At 39.9% G+C, this 18970-nt stretch overlaps 1 protein-coding gene across 1 annotated transcript in view; it reads left to right on the top strand.

Annotated features, from left to right (window-relative positions):
* The first annotated feature begins 7261 nt into the window (after nucleotides 1-7261).
* Nucleotides 7262-18970, top strand: part of LOC103183385 (dnaJ homolog subfamily C member 13) — an 82780-nt gene continuing 71071 nt past the window's right edge. The window contains 4 exon segments of the mRNA XM_007900835.2: nucleotides 7262-7283; nucleotides 14456-14536; nucleotides 18119-18194; nucleotides 18771-18920. Of these exon segments, the coding sequence (XP_007899026.2) occupies nucleotides 7270-7283; nucleotides 14456-14536; nucleotides 18119-18194; nucleotides 18771-18920 (321 nt within the window). The 5' untranslated portion in view covers nucleotides 7262-7269.

Below are 18970 nucleotides of genomic sequence, written 5' to 3' on the forward strand. Positions count from 1 at the left end.
GTTCTTACCTTCAAAATCCTCCACAATCTTGCTCACTCCACCTCTCCGACCTCCTAACCCCATATCAGCCTGTCCGCTCCCTCTGCTCAGCGGACACCGGTTTGCTTCAGGTGCCCTGGAATTTTTCCACCCCACCATTGGCGATCGGGCATTCAGCTTCTCCGTCGGCACATGGCCTCCTTCTGTGTTGTATAATTCAATGATTCTATGATCTCAGCCCTCACACTCTGGAACTCTATCCCACAATCTCTCCTCCTCACCCCGTCTCTTGCCGCCTTCGAGTGCCATCTAAAGATCTTCCTCTTTGACCGTGCCTTTATTGATGAAATACCTTCAAATAAATAATATTTTTTTAACAATTTGATCACTCAATCCATGACTGTGGGACACTACTGTGCGCAATTGGCTGCCAAGTTTCGCCCACAAAATGTACAGTCGATACACTTTACAGTATATTCTGTGAAACACTCTGAGACATCTCAACGACGTGATAAAGCGCTATATCAAATGCAAGGATTATTATTATTATACTGCTTCTTCAGATACTGGGAGTCCATGTTACTAAAGTAGCAAAAAATCAAGTCTTCAACTGGGACATGAATGTTACATTCCAGACAAGTCCAAGCACGCTGTGCTACAGTATTAGTGTTAGGTCTTCCAAGTTCTATGATTGTTGACATCATGAACAAACAAAAATGTTCTTACAAATGAGGTAATGATATTCTGCATCTCCAACACTGTTGTATTCGGTGTCTATTCTCAACAAACTTTACACTTGAATTGTAAAAAAATTAGCAATGTTTCTTTTTTCTCGGGTGAGACAACAGAACGGAGATTTACAGATTAAGCAGTGGTTTGTTCACATCCATCAAAATGAGAACTGAACTCTGTTTTTGTGAGGCAACCTCATTTGTTAATAAAATTAATAAGACTGGTTTACAAAACAAATAAGATACTAGCTGGATTAAGTTAGGAACATGGTACCTGAAAAGTGATCACCTCATCCAATTACAATATTATATTTCCTTTAAAAGTGAGCAACGAAGATGCCAAATTCTGAGAGCCTAAATTACAAGGAAAAGTTACGAAAGTTAAGTTCCTAATGTGATGACCTAATTAAAAGGATATTGTTAGCAAACAGGAATCAGGAAACCATAGTTGGTTGAGTTGCTTGCACTGTTGCCTCTGAGTAAAAAGGTTGTGGGACCGAGCCCCATGTTGGTAATTGGAGCTTATGTAATACATAGTGACACTTCAATGTGGTGCTAGGGAGGTGTTGAACTGTTGGACATGCCATTCTTCAGATATGCTGTCCTTCAGATGAGAGATTAAACCAAGGTCCTATCTGCCTAATAGGGTGGATAATAAAGATCTCATGGCACTAGTTGAAAAGAGAACAACAACAAGATTACATTCGTATAGCGCCTTTCACGTCGGGAGGACGTCCCAAGGCACTAGACAATGTACAGCATTTCAGACCCGAGTTGTGTAACATCAATTTCTCTGGCATTCTAACCAGTATGACAACAGGAGTTGAGAATCAATTCAGAAGTTTTCTACAAGATCAACTGTAAATTTGGATCTGCAATGTTCTGTACATATTGTTCTGTAAGGAGCTTAGAGAAGCTTAAATTTCACACATCAAATTTTCTATTTTGCTTTGGCTTTTAATTACTTTCACTCTCTCCCCAAGCAGTTTCTTAGAATTTTTGATTAATCTCTGGCTTGCTCATTTTCACAGGTTGAACATTACAATATTTCACTCTGTCACTGAAATATGGAATTTCCTATTTCCTTACTGTTGTCTGAAATTCATCTTCAAAATTGAAATCTATTGTGCACATATTGTAATACAAACCAATTACCTATTCACAATGCATCTTTCATTCTCTCATTATTAAAAATAATAATTGCATTTGATGTAGTGCCTTCCACATCAAGAGGACATCTCAAATGACATGATTTACTGTGAAGTATAGTTGCTGTATATTTTGCAGGAGAGCACGACAGCCAATTTGTGCACAGTAATGTCCCACAAACAGCTATTAAGTGAATGACCAATCACCACTGTGTTGGTAACAGCATGTATTATGCATTTGCGTTTTCCTTCATTTATGACCACTTAGTAATTACTTGTTCTAGCAGTCCATTGCATCAAGGCTTTCGAAAAGATGAGTACAATTTTGTAATTTGTACCTGCTGAGTTAATCTTGGAGATTGAAAAAAATAATTAAAAATTTTATAACTTTATACATTGGCCCTCAGCTTAAAACCCCAAAACCTGTACAATTTTTACAGAATAGTTTATTTCACCCAAATGTTGCTTACATATGTTTGTAAACAGTTTTCACTTCAGGAAAAAAACAAAACAAAACAAAATCTAAGCCAAACAGATTTGTGACTTGTGACACAAATCAGCTACTTAGGGAGCCTGAAGACTGATGGGGCTTTGTACTTTGAAAGGAAGTCATATGAAAAGAAGCGTTTGTCATTCTAATTTACTAATTTAAATATTAATTTATCAGCTAGCTTGCTCACTTATGAAAGTCAGATGTTGTTCAGAGCACATGACATTCTTTTTTTGCAAAATCTTCTGAGAAGCAGGAGTATACTGAGGATCTGGGCGCTGCTTCAATCAACATTAACACGTTTGCTTTAATCATGAGGTCTGGGTAAGTACTTATTTCTGCTTGGGTTTATCAACATTTTATGTTCTACTTATTCTTAGTATTTAATGCATTTTGTTTTACATTAGGTAAAGCAAAAAGGAAAAAATAGGATGTTCTGAATCACCATGTACATTCGATTTTCTCATGTTCAACTGAGTAGAATAATCTTTCCTTTTAAATAAACTATTGATATATCAAAATGTTTTACAAGATTTACAACGATCTGAAACTTTAACATAATTGATATCAATATGGCTGTTGAGTTGAATCAAATTAAGATCATATATCAGTGGCTCTTAAAATAAAACCTTGAAGCAATGGTCGATAATTGTCAAACATACCTTTATATTCCCTCGTGCATGCAGTTGTCACCTCCCGCTTGGATTACTCCAACGCACTCCTCGTAGGTCTCCCCAGCTCCACTATTCACAAGATCCACCTCATTCAAAACTCTGCGGCCCCATACTGACCAGCACCAAACTCCGTACCCACATCTCACCAGTTCTGTCCGGGCTCCACTGGCTCCCCATCACCAAACGGATCGACTTCAAGATTCTCATAATCGTGTTCCAATCCATTCACTCTCTGGCACCTCCCTACCAGCGCCTCTGCTCAACTGGCACCGGCCTTCTGCTTGTCCCTCACACCCTCCGCCCTATCATTGGAGGTTGCGCTTTCAGCCATTACGCCCCAAAACTCTGGAACACTCTCCCTCAATCCCTCCACATTGCCCCCTCTCTCCTCCTTTCAAGTCCCGCCTGAAAACTTTCCTCTTCGATCGTCCTAACGGCCACCTTCCACCTCCACGGCTCGGAGTCAAGCTCCGCCACTGTTAAGCGCTCTGAGACGCTACCCTGCGTGGAGAGCACCATATAAGCATGTTGTTGTATATATGACAATAATCTTGAGGTATAGTTTTCTTGTCTGTCAAACATCAAGTCCTGGATGAGAGGCAATTTCCTACAGTTGAATGTCAATAAGACCGAGGCTCTCCTGCTTGGCTCCCGTCAGCGCCCCCTCACCCTAGGCACTGACAGCATCACTATTCAAGGATCAAGTTTGTAGAATTTGCTGGGTGAAAGAAGACCAAGGTCCATCTAGTTCACCATCCACGATCCTGGAGTTGCTTGACATATCTTGTCCCAAACTATAGACTATATTGTGAGATATTATTTTCTAGCAGAAATCTATCTAATTTGTCCTTGAAACAAATGACATTCCACTGACTCCCTAGGGAGCCTGTTCCATACATTTATTGCTCACGCACTGAAGTAGTGTTTCCGCAGATTTGTTCTTGAGTTTGCCCCATTGTTGGGATAGTTTCAATGTATTCTCAATCAGGATCCCCAGGGCCTTTTCATTTTCCATACAGATTATTTTCTTAGCATTTAAATGCTAAGTCCCTTCTTGGACTTTTTGCCCCCATGTGAAGCACTTTGAATTTCTCTACGTTGATTTCAGCTGCCATCGATCTGCCCAATTCCCAAGAATGTTCAAGTCCTCCTGTAATAATAATAATATAATATAATCTTTGCATTTGATATAGCACTCTTCACATCTTATCGACGTCTCAAAGTACTTCACAGAATATGCTGTGAAGTGAATTGACCAAATATTTGTGGGCGAAACGCGGCAGCCAATTGCACACAGCAGTGTCCCACAAACAGTTGTGGATTGAAATGACCAATTTATTATTTATTGATGGAGTATTAGTGGGGTATTAATGGTTATTTATGGGGTATTAATGGGTATTAATGAAAATGTAACCTATCCTGTTCATCTTTGCAGCCTACCATCTACACTAGCTTTGCGTCATCTGCAAATCAACTGTACTTGTGATGCCTAGCTCCAGGTTGTTTATGAAGATGTTAAATAAAAGAGGTCCCTCAAGATCCTTGTCCTCATCTTAAAAGCCCTCCAAGGTCTTGCTCCTACCTACCTCTGCAAGCTATTAAAACTTCAACAATCCGTTGGCTACCTCTGCTCTGTAGGGACTGCCTGCTCCACATCCCTCACCCTACCTGCTCCTCTTTTGGCGGTCAGACTTTCAGCCTTTCTGCACCCACCTTTTGCAACTCCATCCCGGAGTCCCTCCATCTTACCCCCTCCCTTGCCTCCTTTAGGACTCATCTCAAGTCCTTCCTTTTCAACTGTGCCTTTAGTCATCTTCCCTCCTCCACCCTCATTGCCCTCACCGCTCTTTGATCCCAACCCACAGCTCGGGTACAAACCAGTGTCTTGGGATGTCCTCCCCTATTTCCATTTCAGATACACTTCAGCACACACCAAGGACATGAAAAATCTATCGAAAACCTCCCTTCTATTGAGGTATCAGAAAACAACAACAAACTGCATTTATATAACGATGTGAAAGTCATTATTTAAATGCAATTTGTTGTTTTTTCTGATAACTCAATAGAAGGGAGCTTGTCGATAGATTTAGTGGTGTGTGCTGAAGTATTTCTGAAATGGGCATAGTTTTAGATTTAGATAGTAGTGGAGTAGGGTTCCACATTACAACAAAAAACAGGACACAACACCATTCTGAAAATACTGAGAGAAGTAGATAATTTAATAATGAGGAAACGACTGAACTTGGATTGTGAATGCTGAACAGGATTAGAGGGATCTTTCTATATATGTGGCGGAGGAGCTCCAAAGGGCGGGGGCAGAAAGCCCGATTAGAGCATAAGTTTACTCAGAGTGGTCAAGATGCTGAATAGGTATTCATCTTGATTAATACCTTTAATAAGGACTGGTTAAATATCATTTTTCATTGGCTTTAAGGACAAACTTTTGCCCTCCTCTTCGACCGTGTCTTCGATCATCTTCCCTCCCTCCCTGCCTGCCCTCCAGCCTCCCCCATTCCGACCCCCAGCTCGGGTCCGAAACACTGGAACGTCTTCCCGACATGAAAGGAGCTGTACAAATGTAATTTTGTTGTTATATAAATGCAAATTGTAGTTGTTGTTGAACTGCAACATTTAAAAGGACAATATCACTCGGTGAGGCAGTTTGGGATCCTGGATCATTGGAAAACAGTGCACATTCCTTTAATAATAATAATAATAATCCTTGCATTTGATATAGTGCTTTTCACGTCGGGAGGACGTCCCAAAGCGCTTCACAGAACACAGTGTAAAGTGAATTGACTGTATGTTTGTGGGCGAACGCGGCAGCCAATTGCGCACAGCAATGTCCACAAACAGTCGTAGATTGAAAATGACCAATTTATTATTGTTTTTGGTTTTGGAGGGATTATTATTAGGGCTCTGTGTGGAGTAAGGAAACTTGCCCAAGGTTTCGCCCTCTGCCTGGAATTGAACTCAGGTCTGTCTCTCACTTGCAAAGCGAGTGCTCTAACCACTGAGCTACAGGACTCCAGGCACAGAGACATTTCCAACGTGTGTCAGTCAGGTGGCATATTCAGTCTGTCTGGGATCACACCAGTGATGGGGTTCCTCATGTACCACACGTGACCAAAACAGACACCCGCCAATCTCCTCCTCCTCTCCCAGTCAGTACTGATGACGTTGTCTCCGATTCAAATCTGGCGCCATTCCCCCCCCCCACCGCCCGCCCGCCTCGCGCTTCCTGTTTCCGGTCAGTTGTCAGGTGAGGGTCGCGTGACGGCGCGTGCGCGGTGTCTGGGTCTGTGGCTGAAGATGGCAGCGACCTGAGAGCGAGAGGCACCCACAGCGACACAGCCCGAGCGGCTCACTGCAGGTCAGCCCGGCCCGGCCCGGCCCCGGACACTGCGGCCGCCAGCGGTTGTGTGTGTGGGGGAGAGAGAGAGAGAGAGAGAGGGTGTGACAGGGCTTCGGCCTCGGCCGCCCGGGCAGCAGCGGACTTCAGTGCGGCTCGGGCGGAGGCCGGCGGGGGTCGGGCCGGCAGGCAGGCAGGCAGGCAGGCCGGGGCGCTCAGTGCTGCCCGCCTCCGGGGCCTCGGCCTGGCTGCAGCTGTTGTTGTTGTTGTTGTGCCGGGACCCCACCCTGTCTCGCGCGAGGAGTTTGTCTCCAGGGCTGGTGCCGTGCCTGCCCTGCCCTGCCTGCCTGCCCCGCCCTGCAGTGTGTGTGTGTCACTGGCTGAGCAGCGGCGGGGCACCGGCAGTCGCTATACATTTTGCATTACATTTAGTTGAACTCGCACTTCAGGCGAGTACCGTTTCGTCACTTGCAGCGGTGGATGGGGTGAGTCGCCGCTGTGTTATTGCCCGACGCCGCCGTGGACTTCGTTCGCTGAGAGGTTCAGTGTCGGGACTGTGGTGTCAGCTGTTTAAAGCGATATTCCAGGAGGAGACCGATTCGATCGAGACCGCCTCTGATTTATCCCTCCCGCAGTTTTGCTCAGAAAGCACAGGCGAACGATAAAGAAAGTCGCTTTTGAACCCTGACTTCCCAACTTACTTACACATCAGTGTTCAGCAGAGCGGCGCTCGGATTTCAATTGGCACTGAAATTACACAGTCGTCCAAAGGGAAGTGTGTGCGAAACGCAACAATACTGCAAATCTGAAACACAAACAGAAGTCGCCGGGAACAGTCAGCACAGCACAGCTCAGCTCAGCACAGCTCAGCTCAGGGCAGTGCAGGGCAGCAGCTATGGAGAAAGGAAAGTGAGTCAACGTTTCGGGTCCACGACCCTTCGTCAGAACTGGGGCACGTTGGGAGGGAGAGGCTTTTAAGGAGAGGGAGGAGGCAGGGCAAGGAATACAGAGGGAACAGGGGGTAGAGGACAGGGGGTGGTGGATTAAGGGGGTGTTAATGATGCAAATCAACAACAACAGCAACAAGATTGTATTTACAGAGCGCCTTTCACGTCGGGAGGACGTACCAAAGGCGCTGGACAGTTGGGTCAGGACCCGAGCAGGGGGGCAATGGTCAGGGTGAGGGGAGGGAAGGGAGGGAGCGAGGAGGGGGATTGCCACTAAACGGGGCGAAAGGGGGTGTTAATGATGCAAAACAAAGTGGGGTGGGGGGAATTGCAACAAACAGGCAGACCAGAGAGAGGAAAGGTGTGTCTAGGATCTAGATGTTGTGGTAATGGTTACAGAAGAGGGGAAGGTGAGCTCTTATGGTCTGAAATTATTGAAATCAATATTGAGGCCAGAGGGCTGTAAGGTGAAGTAGATGTGTGTGTATAAGAGTTGGAGGAGGAGGACCACCCTTTTAAGATCTGTAAGATGGCCTTAAATGTGTGACAGTGACTGAAGAATAATTGTATATACTCTTCAGGTATAATTGTATATACTCTTCAGGTAGAGCATGTTAAATGATTGTTCCTGCTATAGATGTCTTTGGGTGCTGTGAATTTGGAAATGAGGACTCAGCAACAGGTTAACATTGTACGGTACTTGTAATTTTAACTAAAAATAACTCAAATCAGGGAATTCTACACCTAATTGTGTTCAGTCTATACAACAGCTTTCTTAAATTTAATTAATAGTGTGAATGTAAAATAGGGCTTTTCTTTGAACACAGGATTCCTTGTGACCTTGTTTTATCTTCAATTATTGCAGAGTGATTACTGGACCAAATCATCTGGAGTATTTGGGATCTTTACCATCAGTACTAAGATGTATTTTAAAATGTTTAAGCAGTGCAGACATCTGTGGACAGTATAAATCTGCCCAATATCTGAGTATATTGGAGAGTATTCATTTTATACACTATCTTCTCCCTTTTCTATGATCTTTTTCCTATGGTCCTTTTTGAATTTGGCACTTTCACCTTATGTCCAATTGATTCTATCGATTTTTCAATATGGCTTCTAACTATTATATGATTATATTGCAACTAGGCTTCTTAAGAATGGGCTATATACAAAACCAGCACAGCAATGCTTATTAGCTATGTAGTAGTAATAATAATAATTGTTACATAATTGCAAAATATTTGTTTTATTCACTGAGCCGTATTAATTCTAACTTTCTGTCTTATAGTGCATTTATTTGTTCACCAAAAGTTGCTAAATGTTGGATTTCATTTGAGAATTTTTTTAATAGTAGAAATTTTAGCTTTTTCTGCATCCTGTGAATGTTTTCATGCTAGGATTTTTTTCTCATGCTGGATTTTTCCATGTGCTGGGAGTTTTGTAGCTCAGTGAATATAGCACTCGCCTTGCAAGTGAGAGACCTGGGTTTGATTCTTGATAGGGCGAAACCTTGGGCAAGTTTCTTTACTCCACACACCTGATAATAATCCCTCAAGAAAAAAAAACAATAATAAAATTGGTCACTTCGATCCATGACTGTTTGTGGGACACTGCTGTGCGCAATTGGCTGCTGGGTTTTGCCCAAAATATACAGTCAATTTTAATATTGCGCTTCCCAGACAAGGCGAAACGTTGGACAAGTTTCCACACTCCCCGTGCCTCTATTTACCTAGCACAAGTAGGAACCCGATTATTAGTCAATTGGTGGATCGCTTTTCCGGAGGTAATAAACCCTAAAAAAATAATAGATTGGTCACTCAATCCAAGTCTGTTTGTGGGACACTGCTGTGAGCAATTGGCTGCTGCCTTTTGCCCACAAAATATATAGTCCATTCACTTTACAGTATATTCTGTGAAGCGCTTTGAGATGTCTTGAAGACGTGATAAGGCTCTATTATCAAATGCAATGATTATTAAATCTAGGTTATTAAATAAGCACAAGTTTCAATACTTGCTTTTAAATTCAATGTTGTCTTTGTCAGCAGTTCTTGATTATGTGTTAACTGCTTTAGTCAATGAATTTATTCTTCTATAACATAATCTTTTAGTTTTAAATTAGTCTTCATCCCAATGCTTTCTGACTAAAATGTCAAATTTGAAACCGTTTAAGCCTTTCCTGACGCTGCAAAATTAAATTTGGTGGATTGTTTTTCCATGGTAAAATGAAGCTTGCATTCTTTAAACACAGCATACTGGTTATGCACTTTGTTTTAGATGGCATGATCAATATAGCTAAGTGCATATTGTTAGAGCAAGTCACATAAGATGTTTTTAAGTGCATTGCATTGATCAACAGAATAGGCTTGCTTAATGCCTACGTTCTGTTTGATTTAGTTGCAAGTTATGTAATGTTAAAGCTTTAGTTGATAGAATATTAGTTGTCTAAATATTAAAAAACAGTGCAGATCTGAACTTGGTCAAAATTAATTACCAGAAATTTATAACTAACTCTACATGATTTAAGTGTACAGTTCTTTCCACCATCTATCCGTAAGAGTTGCAGCCTCAGTCCTAAGCTTTGTTTATTAACATGGTATGTAAAAAAATGAAATTGAGAAGCTCAAGTCTGCTGATGACAAATTGACCTGTTGAAAGGGTTTCTTTTCACAACTAAGCATGTAAGTGAGTGCAAAATGGAGATTTGCCAATGGAATCTTTTAAGTGTGTGTGCGTGCACAGAAAATAGTGTAGAACTACTATACGTTTGTGGAATAGGTATGTAGAACTAAGTGCACATTATTCCAATTTGAAAACAATACAGTACAGTACATTTGTTAGGCTTTGGAGTGTTTTAACTTTGATTAACTTTTTTTATTTGAGGATTTTTCTTGTGTGTAGCCTTGGTCAGATCAAATCTGCGTTATTTAGTGGCTATGAATATTTTGTACTCCCAATTTTTTTAGGGGCATTTATAAAAAGTACCTTCACTGAATTAACTGGCAGAGGACTGACAACTCATCGCAAGTAAGTTAGTCTTCATTTCAGTCATGCATGTTCATTCAGTTAGTTCAGGCATGTTTATACATTATAAAAAGATGCGGAACACCATTTGGGGTCTCTGTTGCCTTTGGGTCTTGTTTCGTTCCTTCCCTTTATACCTATACTGACCACTTTTTATTTAAAACATGCTCTCATTAATTCTCCCTTTCGTGCAGAAAGAAAACTGAAAGCTGGAAGTCTGAAATAAGTTTCAGATTCACCATAGAAGGAGGTTTATTCCATAGTTTACCAGTTTTTCTCCCATGTCTGAACAGTATACCAGTAAAACCACCCCTTCTGTTTTTGCTTTTAAAACGTTTCTGTGGATTACTGTGCTTACTCTTATTGTTTTGTGTTGGAATAAACTAAACCCTTGTTTGTTGCTCACAGAAAAAAAGTTCCAGGATGGTAGTTGTGCTGGCTTGACTTTTTTTCCAGTGCCTGTACTCAACAAGGCATAAGGATCAGAATAGCAAATGCAGCCAGTTTAAGCTTCTGTGTTAAATATTCAATTCTTAGTTATTGTAAATTCATACCCTTTCCCCAGGTAGCGCAGAGAATGTATTTTGGAGTAATTGGACATAGTGACTGGTGTTCTGAGCTGCATGTGTTTTTGTATTTGTGATTCAGTAACTTAGAAGTATGAGACAATTTATTATTTTCTGGAACTAAAAGAAACAAAGTTTCCCCCCCCCCCCCAACAGTTGTAGAGAAATTTTAAAGAATTAGATGAGCATTCACTTAACTGTTTATCATATGCCTTCAGAAATGATTTTGTAAAAGACTGCTTACAAAGAATTTCCGTGTGGAAACGGGCCACTTGGTGTTTATACGCCACACAAATCTTCACCTGTTCCTTACTGCACTCCCGTATCCTTCTCTCCCATTTGAATGCATCTATACTAACTGATTCAAGCACTGCTTCAGGCAGCGCGTTCCATAATCTAGTGAACAGTCGTGGTCCTAACACGGATCGCTGCCGAAAACCACTTCCTTTTGCCAGCCTGAGAAGATGCCCTTAACTCCTACCTTTTCCTTTCAGTTTTCCAATCATTCTTTAATCCATTCTGCTACCTCACCCACAAATTCACATTACCCTATTTTAGTCATGGACCTCTTTTGTAGCATTTTATCAAAGGCCTTTTGGAAATCCAGATACACTACAGCCATTGCAGTTCCCTTGTCTACTTTATTGGATTTGATGAGGTTGGTCAAGCATGACCTCCTTTTATAAATTTGTGCTGACTGCTCTTAATTATATTCTCCTTCTACAGATAACTGGTTAAGTTCATCTTTTATTCTAATAACTTTCCCAGACCTGATGTTAAGCTGACTTTTCTTTTAACTATCACTTGTTCACCTATCTCATCCAAATTGTCGGAGGCAAAAAAATTGCAGGGACAGCAGTCCTTTTCAGTATTTGGTGCTGCATAGGAGCAAAGTGTGTACATAGTTTTCTCTGAGCATGGCTGGTTGTGAGTGTGGATATTATAATCTTTATATTTGATACGTTTAGACTAAACTAAATTTAGGTTTGTTCGATTATAATTTCAAAACCCCCAACATGTGCCTTGAACCCACAAACTGATTGAGAAGGGGATGCTATCATCTGAGCTTGGCTGACGCTTGTTAACATATTTAGTATTTCACATAGTTTATCTTGGGATAGAATATTTATAGCCCAGTTATCAGACAAGAGAAGGGAAATAATCCAAATGCTGAGCTGCAGAAAGACAGTCGGGTAAGTAGATAGAAAGTGCCAAATGGAATTCAATGTAGTCAAATGCAAAGTAGTGTGTTTTGGGTGGAAGAGCAAATAAATGTGTGTCCTAAATTGTAATGACTTTGATACTGGAAACTAAAGAGCACAGGAACAAAAATACCGGAGGGCAAGTAAACCGGTCCATTAAAACAGTAAATTAAATTCTAGATTTTATATATTATGGCAGTTGAATGCAGGAAGGCAAAATAATAAACTTGTTTGTTGGAGTTAGAGAATTGTTCTATTTGGACACTGCATTAGAGAAAGGATATCATAGACTTGTGCTAGGAAGATAACCAGGGATGAAATGTTAGATCTGTGTGGAGAGGTAAAGGTGGGCTTTATAAAGCTTTAGCAGATAAGGTTAAGGAGAGGGTTCAAAATGATGACTGGCTTCAAATGGAGCTAAATTAGACTTTCAACTGAATTGATAACAAGGATATAAATTGAGGATCATCAACATTGGAATGTCTTAACAATGATTCTTGAAGCCAAGTCCTTAATGATATTTCAGTAGATTGGAAAATTACTTGAGTAAAATACTGAAGGAATGAGGAGGTGGGAAGGGGATGAGGTGGGGCTTGTTATCACCTTTATGGACCTGATAGGCTGAATGCTCCCATTCTGTAACCATTCTGTAATTTCTATGACACTTGAAAGTCATAGAGAGAGTTGATTTAATGAGACTTGCCTATACTCCATGTCAGACTAAACCTTCAAACGTTGTATAGACATGTTTAGGCTCTTAGTCACAATAAGAGTTGATTGTGCTTAAACCAGGGCAGATTAATTCCAGCTGCTACACCCCATCAACAATCTGTATAACACGTGCAAAGAATGTCAGTTGTGAAGCGTCAGGTGTTGCTTGTACATGTGCAGAGCTGGAATTTTTTTGTTTACAGAAGCTAAATTATGGAAGCTTCTGGACAAGAATTGCTGGAACACCAATTGAACCTCATGAAAATATCTAAAAATGAAAATCAACACTTGCCTGACCAGTCTCGCTTTTTGAGATGATATCTCAAATTGACAATAATTTTAGAAATGACAGATGTTAGGAAATTTCACACTTGAGTACTTGGGTTTGGAGTTGTGAAATGCCACTAGAAAGTGTTTTTTTTAGATTTTTTAGCTGGAAAGTAATATCTATAGCAAATCTATCTGCAGCTCTAGAGCAGACCATAACACATTTTGTTAAGGTCTTGTTAATAACCTTACTTTTTGTAAGGTTATTATGCTTAATTCGCCCACAAAATATACAGTCAATTCACTTTACAGTATATTCTGTGAAGCACTTTGAGATGCCTCAGTGTTGTCCAGTCTTCAAAATGAAGATTAGGTATTGGAAGGCTGGCAATCTCTGCATAACTATATCCCAAATTAAATCTCTGACTTCAGGAGCAGAACAGTGAGGAACGTGATTGGGGAGGGAGGCCAGAGGAAGAGGTCAGAGGCCAGAGGAAGGCTTCATTGCTTAGAAGTAGAGAAAGTATAACCCAAGATACACTTCAAGCAATCAGATGGCTTTAATGAATTGTGCCACTCTGGGTTGCTTGAAGTGTATCCTCGTAGTAAGTTACTGAATTTATCCTGGGGCAGTGGGAGATGGCTCCCAACTCATTAGAAAAAATGAGGAATGTTTTCTCATAAGCAAAATATGTTGTAGGTTCCTGAATACAGAATGAAAGTTCACCAATTATTTTTTGACTTCCTACCTGTTAATCTTTGGTGTATGTTATTTTTGCGTTTGTCATTGGATACCTTTGGAGCATCCTACTCGCTGGGTAATGCCTTGGTTAGCAAAGCTCTTGCAGATTGATAATCAAATCTTTTAATTTGTTGCATTTTCCCTGGCTATCTACTTATATTTAGCATGTTATTCTTAATTTTGCGTCAGTTTGTATTCATAGACTCATTTTTCAACTCAGGAGGAGGCCATTAGGTCCATTGTGTCTATCCTTGCTGTAAGAGCATTCTGTTTAGTCCCCACTCCCCTGTCTTTTTCCCTCCAATCCAGTATACAACATTTACATTTATATAGCATTTTTCGCAGCGGGAGGTTGTCTCAAAGCGATTGTCAGTGCATCATGTAATTTGAGCGGGCGCTGGGCTGGTTGCTCCAGAGCGGGTGAGCCATACTAATGGCTTCCAGGAAGCGCCACAAGGTTGTTGAGTCAGGCATGCGAGTGCTTTCTCATTCTGCTACAAGAAATGTATTAGTACCTCATCACTTCACTTGTTGCCTTGTTTGAATAGCCTGTATAGAGATCATGTTGCATTAACTTTACAATATCTCTGCAGGATTATGATGTTATTTCTCTCTCTCCCTCCAGGTCTCGCATCAAAATGAATATTATTAAGGAAAACAAGGACTTAGCCTGTTTTTATACAACAAAACACTCATGGAGAGGAAAGTAAGTATTCCTCCTTTATTAGATCTTGATAGCGGTTTGGTGTAAATCATGAAGCAAAATTTTGTGTAGCTGTGGTTATTATTTACTTTTTTTGTAAAAATGGCCTCTTGATTTTTCAAGCACTCTGCAAAAATCCTCTGTTGGTCTCAGAGTTGCCAGGGTTAAATGAGACAAATATTGCAAAGGTGCTATCCATGTCCTAGGAGAGCAAAAGGAAGACTGAATTGCTGAATGGAATTGTCCACTCAGAATTTAAATTGGTCCTGAAAAATATGCAGGGCAAGTTCTAGGATTATTTCCTTCCTGAATATAGCTCTACTCATTTGAAACTTTCATTGTGATAAGAATGGGAAGTGAAAAATGCTTGCTAAATGGCAGGATGACGCCTTAATGCTTTCATACTTTATTTTAGTTTAAGTTTAGGTTTAAGTGATGAAAGACTCAGCATGTACCTAAGATGAAAACATGATTCAATTGTGTGTTTGTGTGACAGGAAATTACTTCAGTTGGAGTTTGCAATTTTTATCCTCAAAACACTTTGTTTATTTTCTCATTTATAAAATAGAATGCACATACTGACTTATATAACCTGCCAGTCAATGCTAAATACATTAAAACATAGACTGTTTTTTTTTAGTGAACAACTGCATGGCATCTCTTAAAACATAGTAGTCACTACAATTGTCCCAACAATATTGCTCATAGCCACAATAAGAATAATTGACCACGTATAGTGGTGACACATGTACCATTTATCTCTTACATTCCCAAAATACTAGCTTTCAAGAAAAGATTCAGTGCTATTCTGCCGAGTCTCAAACTACATTGAAGCAAGGTGCAATTGGCTTTGGGTGATGCATCCATCCTCAGGCAATCAAAAAATCTGGCAAAGTTAGATCTTCACCAAATTGATCCCATGCTGCCTGGAGTGTTAGCTCATTACCATTCTAGCTACAGTTTGGTGGGTGAACACCCTTCAGCTGCTATGCCCTTAACCTCTGGAACTCCCTTCCTCTACCCCTCAGTCTTGCCCATGCCCTTTATCCGACTTTAACTCTTGCCTTAAAAAAACACTACGGTCACCTTTTCTCTGCTATGCCTCTAGCCCCAGACCTGTGAAGCTCAGAAGTTTATCCTGAAGGGCACCATATAAACACAAGTGTTTTTGCTTTTCCATTGATGACTTTCTTTTATGAATGCTGATTTCTGCGGAAGTTGTAAAAATGAATGTAACAACAACAACAAGCTTCATTTATAGAGCGCCTTTCATGTCGGGAGGAGGTCCCAGCAACTACCCAGCAGTTCAATCTCTGTAATGTGAATCATTATTGTGCCTCTGTTAGGTTCATTTTCCATGTTATTTCATAAGTCAAATGGATACTGCAACATTTCACTTGGGTGGGGTAATCCTTTACAGATTGTGACGTAAGTCTGCTTCCTTGTTCAAAGTACTATATAAACAATGCTAATTATAGAACCTAATGAGTTATAGTGTGGAGATTGTATTATGTACTTTCATACAATAAAAATGCTTGATTACAGTACCGTATTGCAAACATGATGAGTTAGGCATTTATGAATATTTTGGGTTCTCTTGAATGAGACTGCCATATCTAGATGGTTTCATCTCTGAGCTGAATGGTATTTTCCATTTATTCTACCTTTTTCAAACTAATTGAAGTTTTTTCTGCTTTAAAATCTCATCTTTTCAAATTCTTGCTTGCATTTCATTTTTTTCCAGTTATTGTTCATTTTGGAAGGTGAGAGGGAATTTAAGATGATTGGTATTGTTTTGACTGTATGGTTCTCAAGGAGTGACAGATTGTGACACCTTTTTGATTTTTTGTGTAAAAGAGTATATTGATCCATAAATAGCACCTTGGGCAGCACTTGATCTTTTTGTGTGCAGTTTGTATATATTCTTTAAAAACATGTGTGCTTTCAAAAAAAAAAAAAAATCCTTGTGAAATTAGTTCTGTTGGACCACGAGAGGGAGACTAGCACAGTTGTCGGTGCAAACAAAACATTATTTACAACTATTTTGAATCCTCAAACTTATCTTCATTTCTCATATCTTGTTTTCTGAGGTGGTTTGTTTTCTTAGATGCTTTCCAGAGCTGTTTAAAAGGGAGATTGCTTGGGTGGGAGGGTGTCAGAAATTGTATGTAGACTAATTTTCATTGTGCCATTTGGAGCAGTAATATTATGAAATTCTTGGTTTCTGATCGTTTGGGAAATTCAGACAAGCAGCGGAGTACATAAGCAGAATTGAAATGTGCTTTCGCAAGCAGTCTTGAGCAGCTCTTCAACAGCTGTGTGGCAAACTTCCTGTGCGAATTGATTGACATTATGGTTGGAAGAAAACATTGAGCTGAATCAGCTGATATTTGAGGATTGTAAACTTTCAGTATTGAAATGATTTAAGTTGATGGAATTGTGCAAACTATGTGTTAGTAAAATAACTAAAACTTGATTTAAGGCCACTTATTAATAAAATGTAAGGTTAAAAACAAATCTTGATTTTATTCTTTGTGTTGCTTAAAGTGACTGATTCTGCAGTTTTCCTGTGGATGAATGAATCTTGTCTGTCAAAGTAAATTTGTTTCTATTGGAAACGATAGATTTTGTAAAATGTCTCTTCTGACATGTGTTCTGCTCAAAAAAATCAGATCTTCAAGTTCAGAATTAATATGCATTGACCCCAGATTTGCAACTTTCCAGCTAATGAAATATAATTTCTATATGTAGATCAACTCGTGGTCAGGCAGCCCTACCACAAGAGCTGGTTGCTGTCCAAATCTACTTTCTGGAACAGTGGATTTCAAAATCTTCACTCTGAGAATAAATTAATTCTTGTGTCAGTCCAAATTCCTTACAGGCCTCATTTTAAGATTGTGACTTCGACTACATATAGGTGAAGTTTGGAACAAATCTCGGTTTATTTTCATTTATCATAACCAGAGTAGAGGAATTGGGATGCAAAGAGTAGATTGTAAGGACTGTAAGGACTTTGACCTATGTTAATTGAGAGAAGGGAACCAAGTACACTGGAATATGTTTGATCAGTATCATCACAGATAGCATTATGAGCTCGCCTCCAATGCCTGTTGAATTGGCTGGACAGTGGGTGCATTCCCATCTGGTGTCAGGAAAACAAAATTAGGCAAGCAGATTGCAAACAGCAAGAAATCAATTATGGTCAATTTGTTCCTGGCTACTGTGTGATCTGAATGAACCTGGAGCCTCACAGCCAAAAATTCAATTCAATTGCCTTGTTGCATGCTCCTCAGCAGCTCAAATTGTGATGAGGTGAATCTGTGTACTGATACATTTCCCTACATGTGTAGATAAGTATAGAGATTAAGTAATTTTTAAAATTGGGATAAAAATTGATGATGCCGAATCCCACGTGTTCCAGTGCTGCTTTCAAGAAAGGCATCCTTTATTCCAGAGGACATACTAAGTTAAAGCATTCATCTGGCTTGTTCACCTAATCACTGACTTGGTTTGAAAAATTATTTAACTTGAAGCTTCTTGTTTTTCACATCCATGTATTGAGATTAATGTTTGCTTTTGCCTTAGGTACAAACGTGTCTTCTCGATTGGTTCACATGCTGTAACCACATACAATCCGAGTACCCTAGAAGTTACCAACCAGGTAATAAACAACATTGTTGTCTTAATATTTTGATAAATACAATAAAACTTTGAAACAAATTGTTGCATTGCCTAAGAACTAATATTCATTGCATTAAGAAAATGTCTCCAGGAAGACTGACTTGATGGGCCAGTTGAGTTGTTGAGCTTCTATAAATTTTTCGGTCCTGAGTTTCTCTTTCCTTCTCCCTTGAAGGTAGACTCCTCCACTAGTTTGTTGTTCATGGGCACAAACACTCTTCACTGGCTTGTCCAAGTGGCAATACATCATTGTATCCTATTTAATCATAAAATGCTGGTTTCAGTAGAAATGATATTTCTGCATAAATAAGCTTAGATTTAACATATTCCAGATGTTTGCAAATTGTTTCCACTTTTCGTTCCCTTAATTTAGTTGTGCTTTTAACTGAAAGGAAATAGCAATTGCAATAAGTTGTACTGAAGTTCAGGAGGATTTGAATGTTTATTCTGTTTACAAAACCACATGTTGCACAAGCTCTTGTCTTTAAGAACGACTTAACATTCCATAAAAAAGCCACAGAACATTTTGTAATTGAAGTAAACCTCTTTCTTATAGTGGCCTTATGGTGAGATATGTAGCATCGGGCCAGTTGGGAAAGGACAAGGCACTGAATTCAATTTAAGTTTTCGTAAAGGAAGTGGAAAGAAGTCTGAAACCCTAAAATTTTCTACAGAGCATAGAACAGAGTTGCTGACAGAGGCACTGGTAAGATTTCAACTTTTTATCTAATACAGTATTTATCAAAGTGTGGGAAA

The sequence above is a fragment of the Callorhinchus milii genome, unplaced genomic scaffold (assembly GCF_018977255.1).
Source record: "Callorhinchus milii isolate IMCB2004 unplaced genomic scaffold, IMCB_Cmil_1.0 Scaffold2, whole genome shotgun sequence".
Lineage (NCBI taxonomy): Eukaryota > Metazoa > Chordata > Chondrichthyes > Chimaeriformes > Callorhinchidae > Callorhinchus > Callorhinchus milii.